Raw genomic sequence first — 26293 nt, 5'->3', positions numbered from 1 at the left:
TACATTGATTGTAGCTGGTGTTCTAATGGGAAAAACAAACTTTCAGGGACTAAAATATATAGCATGTATGCTATTTCAAATAAAGTTTATTATTATATGAATATGGGTCAAAGTTGACCCAAAAGTACACAATGGAACATCATAAAAAAAAAACTGATGCTTTGCAACAGCATAAACTCAGATGAAAGAGGTCAACAATCCCATCACACTAGAGATTTTGATTCTTGTACATTGTTATTAAATGTAGGTGTAGTAAAAGATCATGTTCCATGATTTGGAAATGTTCCACAAGGAAGCAGAGTTACAACTGTTGGTGTGTGCACATCAGTTTAGTCTCTACGTGGCCTTGCTTTTCTGAGCTGGTTCTACCTCTTGTTCATATTCTATCTCCACATAGGCCCGTTTTTTCCTGATTTGTCCTTTGAGTGGAGCTTTTCCTTTTGTTTTGGCCTTGCTTTTTTCCTCCAACTCTTCCTCACTGGATTCCTCTTCATCATCATCTTCATCACTGCTTCCCTTCAGGTTGTTCATATCCTGTAAAACAAAAAAGGATTTAGATAATGTCACTCTCAGATATTAAATCATGTTTTTTATAGTGATCGACCGATGTATCGGTTTACCGATATTTTTCCCGATATTTAAGCATTTTCCCATAATCAGGAATCGGTTTTGTAATATCGGATTTTCCGATAAACGGCGCCATCTTGGGGCCGTTTTGAGAATTCCCCCATTGCAGTCTGAGGAGATCAGTCAATAACAACTCTGTGCACAGTTGTTCTACTTGCTTTGCTTTAATTATTCAACTTTATTTAACATAACAGACATGCATGCAGAAATGAGATTTGAGACATAAATGCCTGATATAGTTTATTTATGCAGCTTGGTTCTAAAAAATTGAGACGAACTCATTGAGCCACGTAGCGTAATCCGTCATGTCCTTCCCCAATAAAGACGTAACTTTACATGAATTAAATAAAACAGACATGAATGAGTGCATGTTGAAAATAAAAGCGCTGAATTTAATTCTCTATCTGTTGTATTTGCTCACCATTAGTCTCGAAAAACAAGTTCGTTCATATTGCTGAGCACTCACTGGGTTGATGATTCAGGAATGCTCAAGCACGGCCACTGAATGAAACTTTTGACAAGATTATCTTGTTTAAACACCCTAGATCAGTGTTTCCCAAACTTTTTTCAGTCGAGGCACCCTTTGAAAATTTAAAAAAATGTGTGGCACCCTAAACTAGTGTTGTCACGATAATACTTTGATACTATACCTTGAAATGTATTGATTTTCAATACCACAGGGAATAACTGCCGTATATAGGCCTACTGTCATATAGATATTTTTTAATATTATCAATTTTTTTGTCCATCCATTTAAAGTCTAGGAAATCATTAATTTCTTCTGCAGAGATCACTTTACATGATGACATATTTAATTAAGGCTTTTATTCATAATTCAGTAAAACATTGCTCAATTACCATTGCAAATCTCACCTAAATGTTTGCTCACTCAGTATAGGCCTATTTGTGTTTTTATATTGGGATAGTTTTGTTATAATTGCACAAGATAGCTTGTTTTTAATATATTTTATAATGTAATAATTTCACAGTTAATCTCCAAATTAATGTATAAACAACATAAAGACAGTATATTTTAAATAATTGTTTAATGGCATCTTTTTTATGAATGAAGCCCAGTATCACTGATACCAATACTGCTACTGATGTCAGGAAATACACAGAAATTGAATAAAGTTATCAAACACTTTACAGTCTTCACTGCATAAATAATAAATTAAATATAGATGAATCCTTATTAAAGCTACAAGCGTTCTTTAGTCAAGAGCAGTGAGTAATTTTCTCTGTTACCTGTTCTTTGATTCTGTTGTCACTGCTGCACTTGTTTATCTCACACGCGTCCCATCTTCTCACAACTCTAATTTAAGATTTTAACTAATTTAAGACTGCTCTCATGAGGATACTCAACAAAACGGACAATTTGGCATAACTGTGTGTTATTATTCGTTCAAGCACGAAAGAGAACTCGATTCTGGCACGCGATGCGCTTCGTCCTGTGTCAGCAGGACATTCACAGACAGCGCGTTCTCTTTTGTCTTTTCGCGGTTGCATGGTTTAAAAGCATTTGCATGAATAAGAACGTGATTATATAATGTAAGGCTAGCCAAAGGATAACAGAAAAAACGGATGCTGCGTTAATTGTGTTTAAATATTTTTTAACGCGTAAAACTGAAAAACATTAATCGCACGCGTTACCGTTGACAGCAGCACGGACATAACCGATGTGTTTGTGAATATGCGGCAAGACGGACGTTGTGAAATTGTTTCGTGTGTATTTGACCGTAAGCGCAACAAGCCATGAAAAAGAGGTAGCTTTATGTGTGGACGCTGGGAATGAAGCACGAGAATGAAATCATGCGGAACCCCCGCAATTCAACGAACGCAGAAAACTTATGATTTGCATTTTTTATTATAAATTTGTGTGCATTATTTGTTGTTATTAGACGCTTCCGACGATGCGAGATTGATGATACATTTTTTTTTTTTTACACATTTTAGCAATTTTAAAATGTTTAATGGAGTTTTTACACGGCACCCCTGCTCTCGCCAGAAGGCACCCCAGGGTGCCGCGGCACCCCGTTTGGGAAACGCTGCCCTAGATTATATTATCATTTACTACATAGCAATTATTTCGCTAATACACATCTAAATATACCGCTTTGTGGAAATTAATTATTTATTATCTGCACGCGCGATCGCGGTTGAGTAACGTATAGCCTAATGTTATAGTAATGTGTAAATGCATAGATAAACAGCACTTTGTCATAAAGCATTTCATGATCTAGACCGACAAAAATAATAATAATAATTAATAACATACTAGTTGGAAAATGCAATGATGTATGTGCTGTTTTGTTTGTTACTTTCCTGATGTTATAGGCTATTCCAGCTAATATTATGCAGTGAATTAATATTACCCAGTGAATTATTCCTCACTCTTAGTTTAAACCTATTAAACGGCACATAAACCTTCTAAAACTGTTTAAAATGAATTACATTTCTGCAAAGGTGATATGACTCCCCTGTCAATTATTTTTTCCATATTAAAACATTAGACTTTTAACATTTATTTTGCCTATTGTTAACATTGTTGCTGCTGATGCTTATAAATGATATGTATAATTTAGATATAAATTATATAATGTAATAATATAAATGTTTTTATTGTAATTTGATTAGTTTACCATTTATGAAAACAAATAAACAAATCCAAATATGTTAGAATAGTTTTTGTGCTTTATTTTTTACCTCCTCAAAGCTTTTATTTTTAAACAAAGACACTTAGTAACAGTGCACTTTATTTTTTAGACTCAGACCCCTCTATTTATTTGTGTATAAATATAAAGGGGTTTTTTTTGTATGCAAGGAGGGAGTGATTGTTATAAATAAAATGGTTTGTTCAGTTCATTTGTGTTGTAATAATTGTGCCAAAAACAGAAGTATAACAGTAAATAAATATCGGTTCTGCATATCGGTTCTGCATATCGGTTATCGGGCACATACACATGCAAATAATCTGTATCGGTTATAAAAAATCAATATCGGTTGATCACTAGTTTTTTATGTAACATTTTACATCTAAATTACCTCAAAATCACTGAGATCACTCTCTTCAATCTCATCCTCAGCAATAAATTCTCTCGTCCCAGACACCTGAAAGACAAAAAACAGCTTGGCCAACACAGGGATAAAAAAATAATGTATTTTAATATGTCATTTTAAATGATAATACAGGTCCTTCTCAAAAAATTAGCATATTGTGATAAAGTTAATTATTTTCCATAATGTAATGATAAAAATTAAACTTCAATATATTTTAGATTCATTGCACACCAACTGAAATATTTCAGGTCTTTTATCGTTTTAATACTGATGATTTTGGCATACAGCTCATGAAAACCCAAAATTCCTATTTCAAAAAATTAGCATATTTCATCCGACCAATAAAAGAAGTGTTTTTAATACAAAAAAAAGTCAACCTTCAAATAATTATGTTCAGTTATTCACTCAATACTTGGTTGGGAATCCTTTTGCAGAAATGATTGCTTCAATGCGGCATGGCATGGAGGCAATCAGCCTGTGGCACTGCTGAGGTGTTATGGAGGCCCAGGATGCTTCGATAGCGGCCTTAAGCTCATCCAGAGTGTTGGGTCTTGCGTCTCTCAACTTTCTCTTCACAATATCCCACAGATTCTCTATGGGGTTCAGGTCAGGAGAGTTGGCAGGCCAATTGAGCACAGTAATACCATGGTCAGTAAACCATTTACCAGTGGTTTTGGCACTGTGAGCAGGTGCCAGGTCGTGCTGAAAAATGAAATCTTCATCTCCATAAAGCTTTTCATCAGATGGAAGCATGAAGTGCTCCAAAATCTCCTGATAGCTAGTTGCATTGACCCTGCCCTTGATAAAACACAGTGGACCAACACCAGCAGCTGACATGGCACCCCAGACCATTACTGACTCTGGGTACTGGACACTGGACTTCAGGCATTTTTGGCATTTCCTTCTCCCCAGTCTTCCTCCAGACTCTGGCACCTTGATTTCCGAATGACATGCAAAATTTGCTTTCATCCGAAAAAAATACTTTGGACCACTGAGCAACAGTCCAGTGCTGCTTCTCTGTAGCCCAGGTCAGGCGCTTCTACCGCTGTTTCTGGTTCAAAAGTGGCTTGACCTGGGGAATGCGGCACCTGTAGCCTATTTCCTGCACACGCCTGTGCACGGTGGCTCTGGATGTTTCTACTCCAGACTCAGCCCACTGCTTCCGCAGGTCCCCCAAGGTCTGGAATCGGTCCTTCTCCACAATCTTCCTCAGGGTTTGGTCACCTCTTCTCGTTGTGCAGGGTTTTTTGCCACACCTTTTCCTTCCCACAGACTTCCCACTGAGGTGCCTTGATACAGCACTCTGGGAACAGCCTATTTGTTCAGAAATTTCTTTCTGTGTCTTACCCTCTTGCTTGAGGGTGTCAATGATGGCCTTCTGGACAGCAGTCAGGTCGGCAGTCTTACCAATGATTGCGGTTTTGAGCAATGAAACAGGCTTGGAGTTTTTAAAAGCCTCAGGAATCTTTTGCAGGTGTTTAGAGTTAATTAGTTGATTCAGATGATTAGGTTAAAGGTTGTATCAGTGATTTCTGGCCCAAAAATAAATGTCTAATCTTTCCTAACGATCCGCTAGCTGCCCGCCCCATAAGCATGCCGTCCAAAAACCGCATCTCTGTGGGCAGCCTATGCTCTGAGATCTACACACAAAAACAAATGGGTACAACCACCACTCAAAACCAAAATAAACAGTGTTCCAACCAATCACTGTCAGGGGCGGGTGTTGCTCCGATTTCGCGTCCAGCCGTGCACGAGCGCAAAACCTCACAACACCCGCCCCTGACAGTGATTGGTTGGAACACTTTATTTTGGTTTTGAGTGGTGGTTGTACCCATTTGTTTTTGTGTGCAGATCTCAGAGCCTAGGCTGCCTACAGAGACGCGGTTTTTGGACAGCATGCTTATGGGGCGGGCAGCTAGCGGATCGTTAGCAAAGATTAGACATTTATTTGGGCCTGAAATCACTGATACAACCTTTAATAGCTCGTTTAGAGACTCTTTTATTGATATGCTAATTTTTTGAGATAGGAATTTTGGGTTTTCATGAGCTGTATGCCAAAATCATCAGTATTAAAACAATAAAAGACCTGAAATATTTCAGTTGGTGTGCAATGAATCTAAAATTAATGAAAGTTTAATTTTTATCATTACATTATGGAAAATAATTAACTTTATCACAATATGCTAATTTTTTGAGAAGGACCTGTATGATGCAGCCTTCGTGAGCAAAGGAGACTTTTGTTTTTTAATCTCACCATCTCCAAACTTTTGAAAAGTGTATACACACTGTCCTGTAATAGACATACAAGTAATAAAAATGGTGGTGACAAGAAAATACAGTTAATACCTCTTCGTCTTCCTCTTCCTCTGATTCTGATTCACTCTCCTCATCCTGTTTTTCCATAGCTTTATCAAAGGCGTGGATGGGGAAGTTGTATATGTCTCCATACTAAAATGAAAAAGGAAACTTTAAATGCAATCATTGATCTGGCACAAAAGCAGGAAAAGCATGTGCCAAAGATCCACGTACGGTTCCTTGTTTTAGACGGTCTAGCAGTTCTTTTTCTATAGCATTTTCCAGCTGAGCAGCAATAAGGGCTTTTTCCTGTTGGAGGGAAGGAAGAGTGAGTATATAACACTCAAAATCAATTCCACATTTGATCCCAAGAGTTATTTTAAATAAGGGCACCCCAGAGGGGAAGAGAACTCAGCTAAATTAGTAAATCACTCACCTCCCTCCTCTTTTCTCGTCTCTCTACTTTTCTACTGAGTGGAACCAGTTTTCTCCTGGATACAAAAAAGGCACCAATGTAAGAGATAATATACATGGTAAGCCAGGCAATGTAAAGTACACAATTGTCAATTGTTCACCTTTTAATTAAATTTTTTAAAGAAATTAATACTGATCAAAAGTGACAGTTAAGACATTTACATTGCTACAACAGATTTCAATTAAATGCCATTATTTTTAAATTTATATTCAAAGAATCGTTAAAATGGTTTCCACAAAAATACAAAGCAGCAGCACAACCATTTTCAACATTGACAATTAAATGTTTCTTGAAAACAAAATAAGTATATTATATTTATTTCTGAAGGATCATGTGACATTACTAATCTGGCCGAGTAATGGGTACTGAAAATTTAGGTTAGCCAAAACAGGAACATATAACATTCTAAAATACAATAAATATATATATTTAAATTGTAATAATATTTTACAATATTACTGTACTGCATTTTCAATCATATAAGCCTTTTAAGAAGCGAGTTATTTCAGAAACATAAAAAATATTATTTTGAGCTGAAATTATTTGATGTGAGAAGAGAGATCATAGAATGACACAATGGAACTAGATAGCACAACATTAACAGCACTGCACTACTGGTGCACTGAATGCAGGAATTGAACTGAAGAAAGGTAGGCCTACTCACTGTCGTTTCAGTGTGAGTTTGCGTATTCGAATGAGATACTGAGTGATCTTAGTCAAGCGCTGTTTGCACTTGTGTCTGATGTACCGCGGCCAATAGATAAGGTTCTCATCAATCTGTTCCAAAGCCTTCGCATAGTTTCTATCAAGTTTCACCTGAGAAAGAGTTAAAGCATGAGCATAATAAACATTTTAATGCGAACGATATCAAATGATCCATGTTTCTTGCTCGTTTTGACCCTCATACCTTCTCCCACATGCGAGCAGGGAATGCTGCTCTCTCAATAACTTTCATGTAAAGATAACACTGGCCTAATGAAACAGAACAGTTGCAATGATCAAGAAATAAATATTCAAAAACATTTTGATTACGTTTAAAATCTATATAGGGTTGCAAAAACGTTTTTAAAATGATTAGCATACCTTTATCCTCTCTTACAGTAGCATACTGACTGTTGGCAAGAGGACATGATGAACGATTGCAAAGGCCTGTGATGTTGTATTCGTTTCGACAAAACAGTTGAGTTTTCGTTCTTCAACGACAAGAAACCAAAAAGTTAGATGTCATATTCTTCCACAACTTGAGGAATGGACATAAAAAGAAGAAAAACAATTAGTAGAGGCAATCACATATACTTACTTTACTTTGTAGGAACAAAAACTCTTACTGCCGATAAGGTCCCATATAACCTTTAAAAGAAAGATGATTCAATATTAAGGATTGTTCAAAAGCGTAAAATAAAATATTTAGGTCATATAGGTCGTTCTTTAATCAATTACAACGACCGGTATTTTACTGCTAAAACAGAAACATCACAACCTATGAAATATTATTTTGATAAGATTTTTTAAAATTATTACTGGTTCAGTAAAAATTTTATCAGTAAAATCATCCGGGTTGATTGCAATAAAAACATATATATATTATAAATAAACTGTATGTTATATTTTCATTCGCTTTTCTTGTAACTGTTAGCGCTTTACTCACGTCGTCGTGTTGCATTCTAACAGCTTGTTTTGGACGGTGGTCACTTTGAAAGTTGTGTACTGTACGTACGTTTAGGCACCTTAACGTAAATACCAACGCTAATTTGATACAATGAAATTAACGATAAAATGTTTCTAATAACCCAATCGACTGTGATCAAACAAACACCACATGGAAGTTACAGACGGCAGCCATGTTAACAGTGTAACAGCAATAGTCTTCTTCTAAAGGCGATTCACTCTTTAGGCGCAATATCGCCATCTACTGTACTGGAGAACAAACAGTATTTCTTGCATGGGTCATGAAGTTTAAATTCCGTGGACCAGAGTGCATGTTAGTCTAAATAAAAATAAAATAAAAAAGTAAGATGCCACAATACACATATTTAAAGAAAGTACCTAAAATGCAGTGTCATATACATCACATAACCCATTTTCATGCAAACCCATTTTGTTTCATAGTGTTGATTTCAACCTTGTGTGACCCAGTCTTAGACAGTAAACTATCAGTAAAATATCCCCTAAAATATTTCCTCCCTGGCAATTTATCCTTTCTACTGTCTGTGCATCTCCCTGTGTTACTATTGTCCCATCTTATTTGCTATTTATTCATTAACTTTTTTTATTTTAAAATCAATTTTGCCTCCTTCTTTCCCATAGGTACTTTAACACCCACCTCCCTCTTTTTTATAGTGCTTTTTCATATTTAATAGGAATACCGATTATATCACTTTTATTCCCAAACTTTTATTTTTATTAAAGTGTGTCAACTTCAAAGTGTGACCATCCTACAGAAAATACACAAAGGTTGATAAATGTAATTACATTTTATAATAACTCTATGCCTAAAAACAAACCACCTTTCTTAATAGCATCACCAGATGCATAAAAAGCATTTGACAGGGTGGAGTGGTCATTTCTCTTTTCCACACTTCTTCATTTCAGTTTTAAAACACATTTTTCTAGCTGGATCAAAATATGCAATAAATACCCTAGCCTGGGAGCAAGTAATTGTTTTCCAAGTCTTAAGTCTCAAGTCTTTGCATTTTTTGCTATAGCCTACTCTAAAAAAAAAAAATCATACTGCCTCCAAATGGTAATGTTTTTGAAAGTCTAGTTTGCTCACCAAGGCTGGATTTGATGTGGTAAAATACAGTAATATTGTGAAATATAACAATTTAATATAACTGTTTTCTATTTAAGATTTAATTGATTCATTTGATGGCAAAGGTGAGTTTTAAGCATCCTTACAATAAATAAATCATTCTAATGTGAGGGGGGTCATTTTTCAAGAAAAAACAAGATTAATGTTTAAAACAATTATTTAAAATAGAAATCTTTGGTAACAAATGTCTTTAACTTCACTTTTGACCAATTGAATGCATCAGTGTTGCATAGAAGTATTAAAGGGTTAGTTCACCCAAAAATGAAAATTAAGTCATTAATTACTCACCCCCATGCTGTACCAACCCCGTAAGACCTTCGTTCATCTTCGGAAGCTATGTAGCAGTGATCCACCTCTCAGATTTAATCAAAAATATCTTCATTTGTGTTCCGAAGATGAACGAAGGTCTTACGGGGTTGGTACAGCATGGGGGTGAGTAATTAATGACTTAATTTTCATTTTTGGGTGAACTAACCCTTAAATTTCCCTCAAAATAAAAAAGAATCTTTCTCAACCAAACTTATGAACGGTAGTACGTATTTTCACCTGGTGGCAAAAAATATGGGACTTTTCAAACATGACATTCCAGCCACATATGTTAAACCTTGTTTAAATGCTTAACTTCTGTTGATTTATTGACTTTCAGGTATTTTAAGAGTATCATTGCAAATCAGAAAATATTTAACATTTAGGGCTTTGTTTGAGAGAACTTAAAAGCTGACTTTAACATATTTCAAACTATTTAAATGGTAGTAACTTCAATGAGTAGTGTCCTCTCATCAATGTTAAAAAATGACATTGCCTGTGCTTATGAATATGAAAATAAAAATACAGCTTAATCATAACAGATTCAAACAAGAAAGCAGAGAATTCAGATTTAGTATTTGGTGAAAATAAACTGCCAGTTTAATAACCATACAATAAAACCTGTAAATACCAATGAATTATACTAAAAAAATATGACCGTAACAAAACAAAAAAAAGGAAGAAAAGATGATAAATGCACAACCAGCTAAAGTGAAACAAAGGGAATTATCAGGAAGGACGATTAGAGTTCACAACCCCTGATCCCCAATACACTCACTCTTATTTCCCAACACACACATACAAATGCACACGCTCACACAGCCACTCAGTTACTCTCTTAGTGGCAATCACTTACAGACACTCAGAGACACATAATGGACAGGGTTAGATAATCAGTACACATTAAATTCACAAACAAAATGACTGGACCTGCTATAATGTCAGCATGTCACACTGTGACCCACCCCCCTCCCAGCCACTGGTGCCTGTAAGGGGCTTCGCTGAGCATCTTCCTGCGGGTGCTGATCATCAATAAGTATAGGGGAGGAGGCTGGGAACTGAATGGAGAGGGGTGGGTGGTTTCGGGTGGAATGAGGTGAATGGTTGGTGGAAGCCATTTGTGTATTTAAAATGGATGTGGGTGTTTGGAGATCAGTGCGGCTCCCTTAGTTCTCATTATCACCTGCTTCGTCACCCTGGTTTTCTGACGTCCAAAGCTGTATAAGAATCAATATAATATATGAGTTAATAAAGCAATGAAAGACATAACTGGTGCAGAATGTGTGACGGAGGACTCACAGTGAGGTTGTCCCTTAGAAGCTGCATGATCAATGTGCTGTCTTTGTAGGAGTCCTCATTCAAAGTGTCAAGCTCAGCAATAGCTTCATCAAAAGCCTGTAACAGAAGCTCAAATTTCTCATCTTGGCTGAATGAGTGAAATACACTGAATGATGTTCGAGCCATATCCATTAGAAGTACCAATGTAGTAAAATAAATAAAATACACACATTTATGTGGTGTATAGACTAGAGGCTGTTCACACAGGTTGTGTTGTTACAACTATCTGAGATAATAAAAATAATTAAATATATATATACATGGCATTGTGGCATTGATTCAACAAGGTGCTGAAAGCATTCTTTAGAAATGTTGGCGCATATTGATAGGATAGCATCTTGCACTTGATGGAGATTTGTGGGATGCACATCCAGGGCACGAAGCTTCCGTTCCACCACATCCCAAAGATGCTCTATTGGTTTGAGATCTGGTGACTGTGGGGGCCATTTTAGTAACACTAAGTGAACATTAGTACAGTAAACATTGTCATGTTCAAGAAACCAATTTGAAATGATTTGAGCTTTGTGACATGGTGCATTATCCTGCTGGAAGTACCATCAGAGGATGGGTATGGTGGCCATAAAGGGATGGACATGGTCAGAAACAATGCTCAGGTAGGCCGTGGCATTTAAACAATGCCCAATTGGCACTAAGGGGCCTAAAGTGTGCCAAGAAAACATCCCCCACACCATTACACCACCACCACCAGCCTGCACAGTGGTAACAAGGCATGATGGATCCATGTTCTCATTCTGTTTATGCCAAATTCTGACTCTACATCTGAATGTCTCAACAGAAATCGAGACCATTCAGAACAGGCAACATTTTTCTAGTCTTCAACTGTCCGATTTTGGTGAGCTCCTGCAAATTGTAGCCTCTTTTTCCTATTTGTAGTGAAAATGAGTGGTACCCGGTGGGGTCTTCTACTTTTGGAACGCATATGCCTCAAGGTTGTGCGGGTTGTGGCTTCACAAATGCTTTGCTGCATACCTTGGTTGTAACGAGTGGTTCTTTCAGTCAAAGTTGCTCTTCTATCAGCTTCTATCACCATTCTCCTCTGACCTCTAGCATCAACAAGGCATTTTCGCCCACAGGACTGCCGCATACTGGATGTTTTTCCCTTTTCACACCATTCTTTGTAAACCCTAGAAATGGTTGTGCGTGAAAATCCCAGTAACTGAGCAGAATGTGAAATACTCAGACCGGCCCATCTGGCACCAACAACCATGCCACGCTCAAAATTGCTTAAATCACCTTTTTTTCCCATTCTGACATTCAGTTTGGAGTTCAGGAGATTGTCTTGACCAGGAACACACCCCTAAATGCATTGAAGCAATTGCCATGTGATTGGTTGATTAGATAATTGCATTAATGAGAAATTGAACAGGTGTTCCTAATAATACTTAAGGTGAGTGTATGTAAACATGCATGGCCGTTTTTGGCGACTGTCCCTCGTCTCAAGCTGGATTGATTTCAACTTGCCAAACATTTTGTTAAACAAGAATTTGTCCTGTGTGAACAGCCCCTAATGCTGCTAGTCATTTAGATACTAACTGTCTTGGCGAGGTGACAGGCATTCTCAGGAGAGTTGAGGATCTCGTAGTAAAAAACTGAAAAGTTGAGGGCAAGACCCAACCGTATGGGGTGCGTGGGCTGCATGTCCTTCTTGCTTATCTCAAAAGCATCCTGGTAAGCCTTCTGAGAGCTCTCAACCGTGGCTGAGAACAACAAAAAGATACTTTTGTGTTGATCACATGCATAAAAAGCCAAATATACTTTATAATTAATTTTATATAATTGTCATACAGTCGGACAGATATTAGACATTTCCCAATATAAAATAATATTGCTATATTACTTCATATTTCCCAATCTAAAGTAATATAGCACGATAATGAACATGCACTGTATTGTTATAGTGGGTACTATAACGGATCACTATCATGGACATTACAAATAGTGGTCGACCGATAGATATATCAGCCGATATTTGACATTTTTAAAATATCGCCATTGGCCGATATGTTTTCTGATTGGCCGGTGTGTTGGAAGCGGTACTTTTATTTTGACGGGCGGCGCTGAGAACACCAGCGCCTTAGAAGAGAACGGCAGCATCTGATCACACAGCACTCACTCACATTCTCCGTCTTTATTAGTTTATGATCTCTGTCAGTGATATCTAATACTTTGTTAGACAGAATTGGTATACAAAGAAAGTAAATGGTATGTGAAAAAGTAAAGCAATCAGGCTAAAATACTTGCGCATTTGCTGAATGTTGACGGTAAATGAGAATCTACATAATTTAAACAAATCTCTGAACATCTAATAAACATTTAATTTCACAAACCTTGCAGATTTAATCGAATTCAGCTGTGATATCTTGTGAAGTGTGCATTTGTAGCCGGCATAAACGTGTTACTGCAAGTGACGGGGTCCGTGCGAAGTGAGTAAATGTGAACAGAAGATCAGCTTCAGCTTTACCTTTTTCCTAATAATTTATTAAATATTGATAAAAAAAAACAACAAAATAATAATATATATAATTATATATATATATATATTTTTTTTATATATTTTTGTATATTTATTCAATATTTAAAATTATATATATAGGCCTATATAAATATCATCTTTATATAGGCTCTCTAAGATATCGGCAATCAAAAAAACAATTTCGGTCGACCACTAATTACGAATTATTCCGATTTTTAGAACACTGATGGGATTCTGGCAGAACGAGTGGAGGTGCACTGGATGGAAATGCACATTCACTCTCTGACAGTAGATGGCACTTATGGAACAGCAGAAATGCAGCTTTTACCCCAGAAACAAAGCAGCTGTTCTACATTGTGTTTCTGAACAGTATTTAAATGATTTAAACAGCCATTTTGATTTTTGTATTCACAATGGTGTTCATCACAGCACCAAATTCTTTAAATTCTTAAAGATTTGATAGTAAATAATTTATTTTTAAATTTAAATATTTTTACATTTCAGCTTAGCAATTATCATAACATGAAAATGTAATACTGTCACATGACTAATAGATAGATATACTGACACAATAGTAATAATTTTGTGTGCAGAAAACCAAAGTTAAGTTCACATTTAGCTGAAAAACCAAAACCAAAAATAAAGTTTCTTGAATTAAATTTGGGTAACTGAACTCTTCATGATGATGTTCAGAGGTTGTATTCTCAGGTGATAAATTAAACCAGTCGTAGTGAAGTTCTTCAACAACAATCTGCCTCTCTATATTTCAGCTGAACAAATGTTACATATTGCTAATCTAGTATAATTTTCTGGTCACGAAGAAGAGCATCCACACTGCTGACATGTTTCCCTGTAGTAGCTTATCCATTTTGTATTCACAAAGAAGACACTTAACCTCTTGATGCACAAAACCCCTTTGAGCCCAAAACTGAAGTTATATCTTGTCCATAGACTATAAATATATAAAGAAGGTTCACTCTTATTACTTATTAATGGGAGAAACTGCAACGCGTAATATGGTGGAATAGTCCGGCCTTCTAAAGTAAAAGAGACAACTGTTGATTATTTGAGCATAACAAACAACATTTATGGGAAAGTTAATGTCAGAATTTGTTGCGGATTTGAAATATGTTATTTAATTATGAGTTTGGCAATCAGTTTTTGAGATTTCAGGATTCCCCCATCAAATAGGTACGACTTGGTCTTGGATGCTCAAAATAGCTGCCCAGAGGCTTTGCAAATATGGCCGGCGAGTGAACAGACTTTCTTTGAAAGGGACTTTGACCGGATGAGAGCAGCGCAACTAAGAGCAATAAAACTTATAATAAACAGTTATTCGTCTACACCGGATCTGGCATCACATAAGAACAATGATGGATAGCAGATCGTTCAGACGAAATCTGGCATTAACAATGGACAATATTTTCAATATTTCACATATTTAATGCTTTTGTGGACAAAAAGTGCTGTTGGATGTTTTTAAATGGACGCTTGTCATGGACATTTTACCCAAGTGCGGCGGATTGGATTCGTCTCGCGATCGCTATTACATAAAAAATGTATGAAGTCCCGTTTTGATTTTGCACAGTGTCATTTGCACTCCCAACACAAACTACAATATTACTATTGCTGGAGCATCTATATTGTAAAACAGACACCGTAGATTCACACTTAACCCTTAGAACTTTCAAATGATGTATAATTTGTTATTCTTAATATTTTTAGACAGTATCCTATATAGTAAATGTTTAAGTATTTTTAAAACTTCTGTGAGATGCAATTTCACAAACAGCTTTGAGTGTATCACCGCACTCCTCTGTCCCTATCAAAATGCACAAATAGCTTCACATCACCACTGCACTATAACAGTTGACAGGAGGGTCGGGCCAAGCCTTTATGGGGCCCTAAACAGAATTTTATTTGGGGGCCCTTCGATGCCACCAATATGATTGACTATCGTCAATGCTTGATTATTGGCACATTATAAATCTAACACACCCATTATCAATTTTTCTTGTTAGATATGTTGCTTAAATCATACCATGAGGTAAAAACTGGCATGTTTTTACCCTTCTACGTTTTTTTTTATTGTAACAGCAGCAAACCAAAAAGAGTGGTCAGGTGTTAATTTGCACTTTAATATTTAACGTCTTACAGTACTAAGTGGCATACAACTGGATCCAAGTCGTACCCAGATCTGATGAAGGACCTGTGCCTGTTAACTAGTCTCTCCCCTGTAAAGACCTCCTTCCCTTCCCCTCTGTACAGATAAATCGTGTCAAAATAATTCCAGTTCACATGGCTATGCGGAAACAACAAATAATTCTGCATTATGCATTTTTAAGGCCAGACAAGTAATTGGTTGAGGTCAATTTGTAAAGAAAAACTACACGCCTGCGCACATATATATTCAAACGCGCATATCTATAGACTAAACACGTAATATGCATGTGCGCAATTTGTGTTTTTAGAGTTTGCGCAGAGATAACTTTATTTTTCCGAGGCTTGCACCTTGGAACCCATTTCGAGGTTTGCGTTACCAGGCACTGTTGTTGTGCGAATGAGCGGGCTGGAGAGCATTAAAGGGATAGTTCACCCAAAAATAAAAAAATTACCCATGAATTACTCACCCTGAAGCCATCTTTCAGACTAATACAATAGGAGTTATATTAAAAATGCCCTGGCTCTTCCAAGCTTGTTAATGGGAGTGAATGGCTGTATGTCTTTGGAAGTCCATCAAAGCGCATCTATTCAATTCATGATTAAAGTGCTCCCCTGCATCTCCTGCGGTTAATAAAGGCCTTCTGAAGTGAAGCGATGCATTAGTGTAAGAAAAATATCCATATTAAACCTTTATCGACTAAAATAACTAGCTTCCGGCAGACGGCCGTACGCATCAATTTACACCAAAATAGTAACCCTTGAACTTGACGTACAACGTAATGACGACCGCGGTTGTCCAGCCATGTTTGTTAGAACTAGAACAAGAGGAGTAAATTGCCTTCATTAGTCTGTCATCATTTACTCACTCTCAAGTTGTTTTAAACCCAAATGAGTTTCTTTCTGCTGTTGAAAATGAAAGTCATTTAGAAGAACGTGGGTAACCAAACAGTTGCTATTCACCAGTGACTTCCATAGTATATTTTTTCCAACTAAGGAAGTCACTGAGGACCAGGAACTGTTTGGTTACCCACATTATTCAAAATATTTCCTTTTGTGTACAACACAAGAAATAAATAAATACAGGTTTGGAACATGAGAGTGAGTAAATAATGACAGAATTTTCATTTCTGGATGAACTATCCCTTTAAGGACAAGGGTCAGCATGTTTCCTTTTAGGCAGCTGTCCCTTTAAGACCTGCACACACCTAACTTACAGACAGGCATCTGATTTTCTCTAAAGTGTACTTTCACTTTAGACATAACCAACTGTGTTTATGTAAACCTTGTGTGTATTAGACAGTATTAGCGCAATCAGACTAGAAGAATAAAGTCTTGTAATCCGTAGCTGTTTGACAGGTGTACAAGAGTGCATCTCTTTTATAAGCGCGCTTCAGGTGCACATGCTCAAAAAAGCACGTCAAATAAGCATGCGGACGAAATGTTTAACCGGCAAGGAGTGATGTGAATGTACATAGAGTTGTACAGTTTGGGACGGAGGTGCCAGAACTGCAACTGATAGAATGTGCACTGTAGCACGATACTTCGATATTTCTTCAAAAGCAGATCATGGAGACATATGTGATATCGCACACCCCTACATGAACGTTTTCTTGTCTTTATTGTTAATTTAATTCAACATTTTAAATAAGGCTCATGCTGTGTCAGCTATTGTGCAACAAAATTGCCACAATTTAAAAACAAAAATGCACTGCATGATCAAACATTTAGGTGAGAATTATAATTTTAAAAAAAGAAAAAAAAAGATTCTCTCCCCCACAGTCACCTAAGGGAGACTTTCTCCCTAGATTCTCCTCACCTAAAAAACGTAAAGCCGTGTTTATTACATTATTCTATTGTATTTATTTATGTCCATTTGTGTACTGTGTTTATTTGTTCTTATTTTATTACTGACTGTCTTTACTTTTTTTGTGTGTAAATTTATTTCAAAGTTTCAAATAAAGCCCTGTGCTCTGTGTGAGCCATAGCAATAAAATTACCCAAATTATAAAAAGAAATATATGTATGCCAGTATATATGGCGGTTTTCCCCACGGTCTCAAAAATGGTATGGAATCTTGATATTTTTCAAGGTATCGTATCGAAGTTAGAAATTCCACTATTCTGACAGCACTAGTGCCCACAATAAAAAATAACATGCATGTTTATCACGATATATATATCATGATATATCGTATTACGCCACATGTCTATAGATAGACAGATAGATCATTATAGATAAACAGAGAGAGAGAGAGAGAGAGAGAGAGAGAGAGAGAGAGAGAGAGAGAGAGAGAGAGAGACAGATGGATGGATAGATAGATGACCAATGACCATTTTTATTTGAGAAAAAGTTAAACCAATTTTACAATGCACTTACCGGTCTTAGTTTCTCCAGATGCAACCTCAGATAAGTATCTATAGTAATCACCTTTCATTTTCAGATAAAACACCTTGCTCTCTGCTTGAGAAGCATTGGGAATTAAGAACTTCTCCAAAAGACCCTGTCAAGACAAGTTGGGAGCATCAGGATGGCTCATATTGTGGAAAATGTCCCTTCCTTTAAGAAAGGTTAAACATAATGAATGAGATTTTAATCTTATTGTTAACACATTAAAACGAAATTAACTGTTCTTTGACAACTGAACAATAGATATTTTTTATTTAAGAAAATGGGTTTAATAATAAACATATTCAGAATCATTTGATAAGGGCTGCAACTAATAATTATTTTGATAATCGATTAATCTGTCCATTTTTGGGGGGGGGATGAAAAAATCAGATGAAAAAATCTAAAAAATTATTATACATTAAAAAACATTTAAATTAAAAAGTAATTTTAATCCATTATTTTAAACGTTATTCCACAACCTGCCAATGCCATCTTCCAATCAAAGTGTCATATAGCCTAAAGCCTATGGAAACAAATATAGTGAATGCATCTATGCAGGCTATACTATTCAAACGTGTTAGAAATACAAAAATTAAATTCTAAACCTAAAATCAACTGATTGCTTACTATTTTAAAGCAAAAATTAAAACGACTAAATTAAAAATGATAATAAACAAAACCAAAAGCACAAAAACTTAACTTATATGAGGTAGAAGAACACACACATTCACTCATCTGAACACAATATTACATTAATGTGCTATTCCAACAATAGTGCATTTACTGTTACTGCTCTCATAAATGATTGTGTTACATGACAAATTTTAAGCCTACTTATTTCTAACAAAAAATATTTGAGCAAAATGTGTATTTTAATCAGAATTATACAATAGTGCCATTACGGTTACTGCTCTCATAAATATGATAACTTGTTACATGTAGAATTTAATAAAACATAGCAAAATGTGTATTTTAGTCAGTATTATTGCACTCTATTCTACTGTGCTCCGTCTGTTTGACGCTCATGCAAGCACCAGCACTCGTTCATTGAACACTGAAGTTTGTTCGAATGTGCTAATAGGAAATACTCACAGGACATTTTACAGATAAGGATATAACCATAAAATGTAAGTTATGCCCTGAGGCATTAAACAGCACACGCAAACTGTCAAAGCATGACAGGACAAGGCGGTAAACACTTGTTTTTGTTTGAAGGGCTTATAAATATAAAGCACTCTCATGTTTTGGAAAACTTGGATCATGTACCTTTCCCACAGCAGCTCACTCTGTGTCCTCCGCTATTTTCCATATGCGTTTTGTCCATAGAAATGGATCATTCAGTTTTCACTACTGTAAAGCAATGTGTCTGGCTGATGGTTTCCGAGTATAGCGCACATATGCGACTAATCAATAATCAAATTCATTGTCGATTATTTTCATTATCAGTAATAACCAATTTGTTGTTGCAGCCCTACATTTGATGTCATCATAAAAGGTTTAGAAAGTCAAGAAAAGAAATGAAGATACCAGCACATCATTGCAGATGTCCTGCAGTTCAGTCTCAATCTTTTCACGGTACTCGCGTGCCATTTGCTGCTTCTTCTCATTCCCCTCGGTTTTCTGCTCAATGCTCGAGATGACACGCCAGGAGGAGCGGCGGGCGCCTACCACGTTCTTGTACGCCACGGAGAGCAGGTTGCGCTCTTCATTCGAAAGCTCCACGCCGCCCTCGGTAACAGCCTTCATAGCTGCTGCCATGTCATCAAAGCGCTCGGCCTGCTCGGCGAGCTTGGCTTTCTGCACCAGGTCACTCTTGTCCATCTTACACTGAGAATCAGATATGAATTGGTATGAGGAGAGTATTTAACATAAACCATTTAAATTTAATGGAATTTAAGGTTGAAAGCACAAGACAGAAACACACTCAAGGTCCCGATAAATTTCAAGCGAAAATCAAAGAATGCATTGGTGTTGACAATTTAATAAAATAAAGCCAAAAGGAAGTTTGTTTTGAGTTTGTAAAAGCTTGTAATTTTATGCAGAAACAAGTTGTAATATCATGGTGTACAAATAGCCGATTATAGGGTTAGTTTACCCAAAAATGAAAATAATCCCAGGAATTACTCACCTTCATGTTGTTCCAACCCCGTAAGACTTCGTTCATCTTCGGAACACAAATAAAGATATTTTTGATGAAATCTGAGAGTTGTCTCACTCCTTAATAGGCTGCTAGGTATTTTCATTCTGCCGGTCCAGGAAAATTTGTTTCCCAACCCCAAGTTTATCAAGCGACGAGAATACTTTAAAAAACTAAAATAACGACTTTATTCACCTATTCATTTTCTTCTGTGTGAGCCTCGAGTTCACGAGAGCACCACGACGCATGTGCGAGAACTGAGAAGATGACACATATGGGTCTCAAAGTAGCGTTTAAAATTGTTCTAAAGTGTGCATGTCCGAATCGTGAGAAACCAACGAGAAAACGTACCTTACCAATGCCGCAAAATGAATGGCTTACCTTTCACACTCAGGGTTCCCACTCTAAACCAAATGTCTAATTCCCTGACTTTTCCCTGACTTTCACTGACTAAAAAGATGAATTTCCATGACCTATAATATGGAAGTAAAATAATGCCAAATGTTTTTTAAACAAAAAGCCTGTTGAAATGCAGATGGAAATTAGCCTAAGGCTATAATCTGACATATTTACATTTGTGAAAATGTTCATTAATATGTATTGTACCTTTTGTTTAAAAAAAAAAAAAAAAAATTGTACTAGCCTACTTGAAAAAAATATGCATTGCATTAACCCTGCTTGTATTTTAATGCATTGTATTTTTAGAGCTTGCATTTTTATGGGCTGAAATTTAGCATTGTTGAATATTTAAGCTGTGAATATTTAAATTCAAAACATTTCAAACACATTTTCATTAGTTAAATTTCAACAATCCATATTCACCTTTCATATTTCACTTCCACAATATTCAAACTGATTAAAAATACAACCTATAATATTCAACAGGCGGTTTTCGGTCCATTTTATTTCGCTTTGCAAATTCACTTCCACAAATAAAGTGGTTCAAATTCTACAGTAAATTCAACATTGAAGTCCAGGAACTGCAAGAAAAGCAGTAGATTACTGAGCATAATCTCCATCTGCTGTTAGTCGAGCTCACCAGCAGGGGGTGCAAGCGCGTGTTGTGAAGAACAGAGCAACAGTTAGAGCAAGCCATTCATTCATAAAAACTCATTTACAACAATGTAAGTGTATCTGTGATTATTATGTTTTATGTGAAATTCAGTGTCTTCGCGATTAGCCTACTTTTCCTGTGTAGCCTACATGCACCTCTACCGTGAACGAGATTATAATGTTATTCCCCCGATGCGGATGTAAACAGATCCAATGTTACATTTGAGTTTGACATATCTATTGGTCGTTTAATTGCCTCAACCTTATATTGCGGCGATTTTGCTGCATGCGTTAGCTAAGGATTCCCTCAATATGTCAGGATTCCCCTGCTGGACATATAAAACGCTTAACGTAGCTTAATGGACTAATACAGTGATATAAAAGACCAAACTCGCAGGCAAGCAGAAGGACTCAGAATATGAACTTAACGCGCAAAGTTTAAAACCAGAGGTGGGTAGTAAGTACATTTACTTCGTTACATTTACTTGAGTATTTTTTTGAAAAAATTGTACTTTTAAGAGTAGATTTAAATGTGGGTACTTTTACTTTTACTCGAGTACATTTCTAATGAAAAAACTGTACTTTTACTTCGTTACGTTGGGCGAAGTTCCTCTCGTTACTTTATTTTAATGCAATACCTGTTGTTAAATGCTTAGAATATTTCAAGCTGGCTGTATCTTTTTTCTGGGGCATGAGCGATGCTCAATTCACAAATGAATCACTCTTTTGAGTCGATTCTGTTCAAAGACTTCATCAAACAAGTTGGCAGATCTGTCTAAATCGGTTCGCAAATCAGTTTGAATGATTTGTTCAGTTTCCGTCACGCACTGAATCGTCTGAAGCGGGTTCACACTCGGAGTTGTAACAGGAAGATTTAATAACACCAAGAGCGTTGGATGAAGTAGCCGTGGACCTACATTAAAGTGAAAGCAAATCTGTAAGTGCATGATATTGTTTGCCAGCGATGAAGATCTTCATTAGTTGAACATCTTCGTATGCTGTCTGTGAATGAATGATTCCACAGGACGACACATTTGATTTCATTTCATTCAGGTAATACATTTTACAACCAAATAGATTATTACACCACGATAGCACTACTACAAAGTATGACATTACTAGTTTTTAGGACATATACCCTTAATTTATACATTAAATAAGCTACCAATGTTCCCACCCGCCATCCCGCGGTAATGTGTGTGTATTGCGCAGCGTGCAAAATCATCTTAAAAACGAATGTCTTTGCCTGCCTTAGACAGTTAACCAGTTTAAACATTCTTGGAGAAATATACATTTGATTACATTTTGAAGAACAGACGGAAGAAGATCTATCGATGTGCATTTGATCGTTGTTTGTGTTCAGATGTTCAGTAGCGGTCAATAGCGCGAGCACATGTGAAGAGTTTTAGCTCTTTCTTCTCTGTGTCAATGGTTTCCTGACTTTAAATGCCTTTGAATGCAAAACTCTGCATATTCACTTTATTTCGACATTGTATAATAATACAAATGTAGTTGTATAAGTTACTATTATACAAACCAAAGGACAGGCAGTGATTTCCGGGCTATACTGTAGATAGCAGAAATAATGCTTGTCTCTTGTGTTTTTGTTGCAAAGATAATTATCTAAATAAGCTAAATAATATCATGTTAATATATATATATATATATATATATAGCCTATATGATCCGAACTAGTAACTTGCTACTTGAGTACTTTTTTCATTGGATACTTTTTTTACTCTTAACTATTAAGATTATTACTTTAACTTTTACTTTGAGTAAATATTTCTTTAAGTACTTGTACTTTTACTTGAGTACAGTTTTTGGATACTCTACCCACCTCTGTTTAAAGCTGAGCGTTTCTCAGTGATACTGGCATTGTCTTGACATTGGACATTTGCACATTTAGGGACCGTCTCTAAAGTTACATACGACATTGGTATACACGTTTCTAACTTCAATAGCATTTGAAGAGAACGACTTGCAGTCATAAAACCAACTGTAAAGTGTTCATGTAGGTGTCAGGCATAATACGCAATTTATTTAAATAAATTTAAGTTTGCTATTGAAGTTAGAAACGTTTAGGCCTATAGGACTACCAGTGTTACTTTAGAGAAGGTCCCTAAATGTGCGAATGTCAAGCCAATTTTACATTTAGTCTTTTAGCAGACGCTTTTATCCAAAGCGACTTAAGTTACAGTTAAACTAACAATATAGGACAACAATATGAAAGTGCTATGACCCTTCCCAGATTAATCATGCATGTAGAAATATTAACATATATGTAGGCATACTTCCCCAATAAGGTGCGAGTTTGGTCTTTTATATCACTGTATTAGTCCATTAAGCTACGTTAAGCGTTTTGTCCTGATGGAAGGGGAATCCTTGAGTATGATGAGGTATTGAGGGAAACCGATTATAATCCCGTTCAAGGTAGAAAAAGTTGATAACATGTAGCCTGAGGCTACAAGTTAATGAATGAAACATAAAAAACAGCTTTTGTGCCTTTATCATCTTTTCCGAATATATACTGACCCAGATAATCATCACAAAAAACTTAATGCATGCTCAATTGTTGTAAATGAGTTTTTATGAATGAATGGCTTGCTCTAACTGTTGCTCTGGTCTTCGTCAACAACACGCGCTTGCATCCCCTGCTGGTGAGAATCGGTATAGAAAAATTACATTTTGATAAATGGAAACTAAAATTTAAAGCAACAAACTAAATTCCCTGATATTCCATGACTTGGACAAAAAATATATAAAATTCCCTGACTTTCAATGTCTGGAATAGACCTTTTAAAATTCCATGACATTCCAGAAATTCCATGACCCGTGGGAACCCTGCACACTTTCCCATCAAATGATCGTGAGCGTAATCTTCTCAGTTCTCGCACATGTGTCGTGGCGCTCTCGTGAACTCACTTCAGAGGCCCACACAGAAGAAAATGAATAGTTGAAAAAAGTCGTTATTTTTGTTTGTTTTTTAGCACACAAAAAGTATTCTCGTCGCTTGATTAACTTAAGGTTGAGCGGCTTGAGCCACTGTAGTCACTTGGACTATTTTAACAATGTTTTTACTAACTTTTCGGGACTGGTAGAATGAAAGTGCCTAGAAGCCGATGAAGGAGTGAGACAGCTCTCAGATTTCATCAAAAATATCTTAAGTTGTGTTCCGAAGATGAACGAAAGTCTTACGGGGAAGGAACAACATGAGGGTGAGTAAATACTGACAGAATTTTCATTTTTGGGTGAACTATCCCTTTAATACCACAAAGCACTTTAGTTTACCGGTGTTCATTTTTCAACTTCAGCTCAGTGCTGTTATTTGAAACAGTAATATTAATTTTCAATATTTATTTTTTATAAAATATTTCATATTTTAATTAACAATATTGTTTAATTAAAATCCTTTCATTATTGTCTGTGCATGGGCTATTTCATTTTATTTTTGCACATGCATTTTGATTCTTTATATGCAAGTAATGTTGTCCAATGACATGTTTGCATTATTCAGGCTTTTTTTGTAAGGATTTTTTATTTATTTTTTGATAATGACAGTTGGCCATAGGAGTGTAAAATTAATTTTAAAAGATAAGGAATCTTACACTGTTTCACTATAGGCTACTTTACTATTAATGTTGAAGCGTTTGGGACATGGCTTTTAATGGTGAGCCCACTGATCTCTATAGAATGACATTAGTCATTCTATATAGATCAGTGGGTGAGCCTTATTTTTGTAATCAGGTTTTCAAAATATATATAAAAATCGATTAATCAGATTAATCAGAATCTGAAATTGATTAATCAGATATTGGTTATTGACTTTTTGATATAAAGAATTATCGGTATCTGCCAAAATTGTCATTTTGGTGCATCCCTAGTTTATTTTGTTATTGTAAGAAAAGCGTTCAGCACGTTTACCTACAGACCGCTACCAGCACCATGGGCGGTGTAGGGATGGGATGTTCGCCAACAAATAGATAACGAAAACGAAAAAGCTTGTGAATCGGAAACGAATCGTGAAATCTGTGTTAATAACCACCCCTACACTGGTTTGTGATCTCACAGAGAAGAAAGTGATAGGAAACAGACAAAAATGTAATAAGATACCAGCAGAAAACATTATGGCATCATGTTTAAAGTGCCCCATTATGCTTTTTCGAATATTATTATTTCAGGCTGTGTGATATAACGGTTTAAAATGTCTGCAATGCAAAGTTCATCTGCACAACAAATGAAGTTACTCACTTGTCGTATTTACATATAAAAAGTCTTCTTAAGGGCAAAATAACATGACAACAGAGACAAAATAGTAGATAAATGCGTATTTTAATAGGGCTGTGCCGCAGCTTTCATAAGTTGTCATTTTCTCGGTCGTGAAGTTCAGCCACTCGATTCAATTGAACTCTGTCGTGCTCTGCTGACATGAACTAGCAGGCTGACCACACATCCTCATTAAAAATAACGAAATTCTTAGAGAATGTGTAATGATTCTCAATCTTAAAAGCAACACTGCTAACATTATACTATTATCAAACACAAAATGCAAGCAGTACGCTCGTATATTTCATTGTAATGATTCACCGCGTCTGGCAGACAGTGAGGCCTGAAGCACTTAGCAACCTGCTAAATCCCTTCGCTGCCCGCAAAAAAAGGCAATAGGCCAGTTACGCAATCAAGGGAATGAAAACACGTTATGTAAGACATATGGGAAGGGATATAACGAAAAATGAAAGTACACTCACGTTCTGAACGGCGTTTACTCTTACTTTAATCGCTAAAAAGACACAATTCTGTTCCCGTGCTCCGCCTTGCTCTTCGGTTGTTCTGGGCAGTACAGTACCTCTTCCGCTTACATTGACACTTCCGCTTCCTGCTTGCAAGCCAGTCGGAGAGGGGTTTCAGATTATATATATGGTTTCAGCTTCAGCCACAGCCAGTGCCACTTGAAGGCAAGCCTAATAATGATAATAGCCAACAGAGAAGTGTAAAAGCGGTACGCAGTCCTGTCCTCTAATGTTCAGCATTTTTTTTTGTTGATAATGATACATTTATATCCAAGAGAAGTCCGACTAGCGAATGTCGTGATAGATGGGACCCATTTACGGCATTACCATCAGCAAATGTGTTGTAGTATTTAAT

At 36.3% G+C, this 26293-nt stretch overlaps 2 protein-coding genes across 3 annotated transcripts; both read right to left on the bottom strand.

Moving 5' to 3' along the window:
• Positions 1-57: 57 nt before the first annotated feature.
• Positions 58-8340, bottom strand: mak16 (MAK16 homolog (S. cerevisiae)). The gene is made up of 10 exons (XM_077223260.1): positions 8106-8340; positions 7758-7807; positions 7541-7650; positions 7365-7429; positions 7122-7273; positions 6419-6473; positions 6217-6291; positions 6034-6135; positions 3673-3738; positions 58-534 (listed from the first exon to the last, which is right to left on the bottom strand). The coding sequence occupies exons 1-10, from the start codon at positions 8118-8120 to the stop codon at positions 337-339; spliced, it is 888 nt and encodes a 295-aa protein (XP_077079375.1). The 5' UTR covers positions 8121-8340; the 3' UTR covers positions 58-336.
• A 1805-nt stretch (positions 8341-10145) lies between these two features.
• On the bottom strand, positions 10146-26047 carry ywhabb (tyrosine 3-monooxygenase/tryptophan 5-monooxygenase activation protein, beta polypeptide b). 2 transcript variants are annotated; one of them, XM_077223261.1, is made up of 6 exons: positions 25897-26047; positions 19486-19785; positions 17947-18070; positions 12468-12631; positions 10875-10970; positions 10146-10792 (listed from the first exon to the last, which is right to left on the bottom strand). In XM_077223261.1, exons 2-6 carry the CDS (start codon positions 19777-19779, stop codon positions 10742-10744), a joined length of 729 nt encoding a protein of 242 aa, XP_077079376.1. In that variant the 5' UTR covers positions 19780-19785; positions 25897-26047; the 3' UTR covers positions 10146-10741. The 2 variants fall into 2 exon arrangements, with proteins under 2 accessions (XP_077079376.1, XP_077079377.1); XM_077223262.1 differs by having other exon boundaries at positions 25921-26035.
• Positions 26048-26293: the final 246 nt, after the last annotated feature.

Source organism: Siphateles boraxobius, unplaced genomic scaffold (assembly GCF_051911475.1).
Source record: "Siphateles boraxobius isolate OS27281-9 unplaced genomic scaffold, OSU_SipBor_1 9, whole genome shotgun sequence".
Classification (NCBI taxonomy): domain Eukaryota; kingdom Metazoa; phylum Chordata; class Actinopteri; order Cypriniformes; family Leuciscidae; genus Siphateles; species Siphateles boraxobius.
Note: the sequence above shows the minus strand (reverse complement) of the source record. Positions and strands in the feature narration are given on the sequence as shown.